We start from the raw sequence: 5,000 nt of genomic DNA, 5'->3' as shown, positions 1-5,000 counted from the left end.
GAGTTATGACGTCATCGAGTAAATTTTTAAATTACACCCTATAGTTTTTTTAACCCTCCTGCGACCAAGGGTTTTCGCAACTTACTACTACCAAGAGGGGCAATACAATTACCCCCATCAAATTCATGGTACCAATCTTTGCTGAATCTTAAATGATAGCGAAATGTGTCCGAGAGCTCAGCAATTCTGCTTCAGTTGATTGAGGGAAACTCTCGGAAGAAACCCAACCAGATAACTTGTCCCAACCAGGATTTGAACCCGGGCCTGCTAGTTCCACGGTCAGACATGCTAACCGTTAGTTCACACCGGGTGATTAAATGGGGAGCCAATAGTAATTTAGCAATAGCTTTATATCCACTAAATTTTAACAAGTTTACTCACCTTGTAGCATCTGAAGAAAAACATGGGTTTTACGAGTTCACGGGAAAGCTGGAACCTGTCTTTCCTCGTCTCAGGCACACATTGCTGAAATTAAAAGAACAGAACAATTTGTGAATGAAGTACGTTCAACAATTTCATGGTTTCTTCTTCGCTCTTTTTAGGCAATCTCAAATCGGTGTATATTAATATCTATTGTTGTTGTTAACTTATTTTGAAACGTCCCATCCAGATTGACTAGAATTAAACGTTTATGTTCACCACAACCATATTTAGTTGTCATCCATCTGTTGGACTGAACACGAGAACAAAAATGAGTAGAAAAATTCGCTCCGGCGCCGGGGATCGAACCCGGGTCCTTAGTCCTACGTACCAAGCGCTCTGACCACTGAGCTACACCGAATTCAATCCACAGCACCGGATCGAACCTTCCTCCTTCAGTGTTTCCCTTTGTGGCCTGACTACAAGTAAGGAGAAAATCCACAAACGATTAGGGAAAACACGGGAATTTTACTTGGGCAAGTAAAGAGATAAGTTTGGAAGTAAATCTCGAAAAGAAAAAACAAAGTATATTATTATGTCTCGTAGCCAGAACATAGTATGAAATTCAAATACAAATATTGGAAATTTATTCTTTGAATAGGTGAAAAAATCCAAATATCTTGAAGCAACAGTAACAAATATAAATGACACGCGAGAGGAAATTAAACGCAGATTAAATATGGGAAATGCCTGTTATTATTCGGTTGAGAAGCTTTTGTTATCCAGTCTGCTTTCAAAAAACCTGAGAGTTTGAATAAAATTAATAAAACATTAAATTTATATTACAGGTTGTTCTGTATGATTGTGCAACTTGTAATCTCACTTTGAGAAACGAATAGACGTTAAGGGTGTTTGAGAATAAGATGCTTAGGAAAATATTTGGAGCTAAGAAGGATGAAGTTATAGGAGAATGGAGAAAGTTACACAACACAGAACTGCACGCATTGTATTCATTACCTGACATAATTAGGAACATTAAATCCAGACGTTTGAGATGGGCAGGGCATGTAGCACGTACGGGTGAATCTAGAAATGCATATAGAGTGTTAGTTGGGAGGCCGGAGAGAATAAGACCTTTGGGGAGGCCGAGACGTAGATGGAAAGATAATATTAAAATGGATTTGAGGGAAGTGGGATATGATGATAGAGACTGGATTAATCTTTCTCAGGATAGGGACCAATGGCGGACTTATGTGAGGGCGGCAATGAACCACCGAGTTCCTTAAAAGCCAGTAAGTAAGAAAGTATTAGTGTACAAAGTCAAATGGTAATTACAACGTCGGTCGATATTAGCTTTTGCACTTAATCAAGCCATAAATGTTTAAATTTATAAGATGTTGAATTTCCATTGAAAAACTGAAGCACATTTAACTGCAAGAATTTCAGTTGAAAAAATTGAGCTATCCTTGTGGAGCGAAATCCTTTCCGAAGTTTCATTGCGTTGTAATGCGCAGCTCTTATACAGTCTGTCTTTTTTTTACTCATCTCTGTAAATTTCAATGATGTTATCTTCAGACTGACATAGCATGGGATATTTTGGGAGGAAACTAAAACCCAGGCCTAATATACGTTTACGTCACATAAAAACCCTGGTGAAGGAAAAATCATTTACATTCTGTTCTTCGTTTCACTTTGTTTCCCGTTTCGCATAAAAATTACCTATGCAGACGTCACATACGATAGCAGAGCACACTCAACTCCGGTTATAATGAACCTCTGCGGACTTGCATATTTCGTTCACTATATCCGAGGTTCTGTCCCCTAACCTTAAATGACAGAAATGAATGAAAATGTGAACAAGAAAATAAAATATTTAATTTTTGTGGATGAATTACACTGTATACTGTTAGTCACACTTGATTTACTTAAACTATGCTGTCGAACCACATCCGCTTGCGAAAGACCACGTTCAGTGTAACTTATAATATTCGCCTTATCTTCCAAAGAAAACACTTTACGCTTCGACATTTTTATACAGTACATTCACTGTTAGAACACTAGATCAGGTAGAAATTACAAATTCTGTTATGGTATGACTGCGTACTCAGCCTTGGAATTTCCCGGGTCACTTAATGGAAACTGGGAGAGGGTTGATGGAGTTTGAAAGCCATCGAAATCTTACCTTCATTAATGTTCTGGACATAATGTCCGTCCCCTTTTAATAAAAGAAGGCAATTTCGTTTTCCGATGTTTCAATGCTATCAGTCATATTGGAAATGTTTCTGAGAACAAAAGACATCCCTTTGACGGTGGAGGATTAGAAATAACTAGAGCTAAGATTTATATGTAGTAAGAGTTAAGAATGACGCCGAGTATAGTTGAGTCGATGTGATGCCGATTAAGGTTTTAAGTCTGGTTGATAAGACTCGAAATGAAAGAGAAGTCACAAGGACTAGACAATGTAGCTTTTAAACCTCCACTGTTTCGTAAGTTGTGGTTAAGAGGATTAAAGACCCTTAGTGCTAACTAATGGAAGTACTGAATGACAAGAATGGCAAGTATGAGGAGTGGGGGAGTGTTTGTAAACTATACCTACTAAAAATATTAGCTATTACTATACCTGGTAAGGTTTATCTTGTCTCAGTAGCAATAAAACCAAGTCCCTTCAAATGAGGGTGGAGATTATAGGAGGGTTGTAAGTTTTCAGGATTCCTTTCAAAACCTTGTTATTGTACAGGCTGCCGGAACTCAGTTTCATGTAAGACAAGCTCAGTGACGGAACTACACAGTACGAAGAGAGATATTTTGTTATTTTATTTTGCGCTACAGAATGTATTAACTAGTCCCTTCCGCCACTGGATAGATGGACGGCATCGCTCCACTCCCCATCGTCATAACAATACAGAGGAAGTAAGACATATCTCCTTTCTCTCTCTTTTCACAGTGAGACAAGATAAATCACACAGACTTTACATACGAATCCTAACTCTAGAAATAACAGTAGAGTAGAGTGCCTGAGAACAGAGTGTCAACCCTTCGATGCAAGGTCGTCACGCATTGCCTGGATTTACAGTACAGCTCATTGTCTAGGAATCACTAATCCTATCTTTGTCCTTTGACTAAAGTAGTAAGGAACTTGGAATGTTGTTCTCAATACATTCTTTAATTTTTATACAAGAAGGTCTGACTTCAAATAAGAATTTGTCAGGACACAAGGTTCACTATAAACAAAGCGAGGTTTCACTCTACACGGAAATATTAATGTACTTTTTAATTATGCAGTTAAGGACCAACGATTTAGGTTCACTATAGCCGAATGTTCACTATAACAGAGTTCACTACATCCAAAGTTGACTGTATTTTTTACTGTTAAGGATGGAAACAAAATACAGGTCGACCCATATTTATGTCAACTTTTTATTCGTTTATCACAAGTAAATGAATTAACATGACAGGATCAAAGTAGCTTGAACTAATAGTCCAGTCATTAGGATCGCTTAAAATTCCACCAATATTAAAATTCGATGTAAGCACCAAAGACGTTGTAATATCTAGAAACACAATTGGCGCTGGTGCCGTGTACAAATTTGAAACCTCTCGCGCAGGTACGCGCGACGCCATGTTTGGGGAGCACGAATGATTGTTTCTGTAAAGCATTCGGAGTTTAGAAAATATCATTGAGTATATAGGCGTTATCTTAGTGGATTTCCGCCTTCACTGTAATATAACTAAACTTATTTACGTATTTTCTAACGTATAATATAAAATAACAGAAGTAAATCTAAATATTGTAACTAAGCATTGTTTTAAATATAAACGACTTATATTGTTCATAAATAGACTTATTAGTTTATTTCTATTTCCTATGACAGAATACATGGAATATTTTTACTTATGTTATTTTATACACGTTAGAAAATACGTAAATAATTTTATTTAAATTATATTGCAAAGAGAGGGATGTCCGCTAAAAATGTCTATATACCCAATGGTATTTTCCAAACATCTAACGCACTGTAATAATAATCCTCAGTGTTTTGAGAATCAGAGGCGATATGACTCTTCTACTGCAGACATTGATTGCAATTCCCTCATTCTTACATCATTCTCAATGACACAATATTGTCAAAATGTGATTGTATTCATTGCTGGCTTAGATGTTAAATCATTAAGAAAAATATGGTGTAATAAATCTAAAGACTCAATTTATGGTACGTAGCCTACCAGCAGTAAACAAAATCTCTTTTATTTTTTTAACGAAAGAATAATGGGAGTCATACCATCATCTGAGATTATAGAAATATGCCGCTTAAGTGAAAGAGCGATTATACAGATGTTGACAGTTTAATGGCATATTACCACCCACTCTTACATCGTGTGAAAACAATGTGCTTTAGAAGTAGAACACTTGTACAATCTTTCTACACTTATAGGAACATATTTTAGAAAATGGATCCCAGATTCCTCCCGAGAATCATATTTAAACGGACCATAAAAGTACATAAAGATCTACTGACGTAGCTCAGTGGGCTAAGGAATGTCAGTCCGGAGTCGCGCTCTGTCGCGGGTTCGATTCCCACTGATTTCCTGGTTGGGTTTTTTCTTATATCCCCAACCGTAAGGTGAATGTCAGGTAATCT

General features: G+C 37.0%; 1 protein-coding gene and 1 long non-coding RNA gene across 4 annotated transcripts in view; one reads left to right on the top strand and one right to left on the bottom strand.

The window, feature by feature from the left end:
- The window catches only part of LOC138713770 (uncharacterized), a 428,588-nt gene that overhangs the window by 273,373 nt on the left and 150,215 nt on the right, over positions 1 to 5,000 (top strand). The gene's annotated exons all lie outside the window — the stretch shown is intronic.
- Positions 1 to 5,000, bottom strand: part of LOC138713763 (uncharacterized) — an 85,940-nt gene that overhangs the window by 6,121 nt on the left and 74,819 nt on the right. For all 3 annotated transcript variants that reach the window (XM_069846172.1, XM_069846174.1, XM_069846173.1), the window contains one exon: positions 382 to 465. In XM_069846172.1, coding sequence (XP_069702273.1) covers positions 382 to 465 — 84 coding nt within the window. The remainder of the gene's footprint in view (positions 1 to 381; positions 466 to 5,000) is intronic.

The sequence above is a fragment of the Periplaneta americana genome, chromosome 14 (genome assembly GCF_040183065.1).
Source record: "Periplaneta americana isolate PAMFEO1 chromosome 14, P.americana_PAMFEO1_priV1, whole genome shotgun sequence".
In the NCBI taxonomy this organism is placed as follows: domain Eukaryota; kingdom Metazoa; phylum Arthropoda; class Insecta; order Blattodea; family Blattidae; genus Periplaneta; species Periplaneta americana.
Note: the sequence above shows the minus strand (reverse complement) of the source record. Positions and strands in the feature narration are given on the sequence as shown.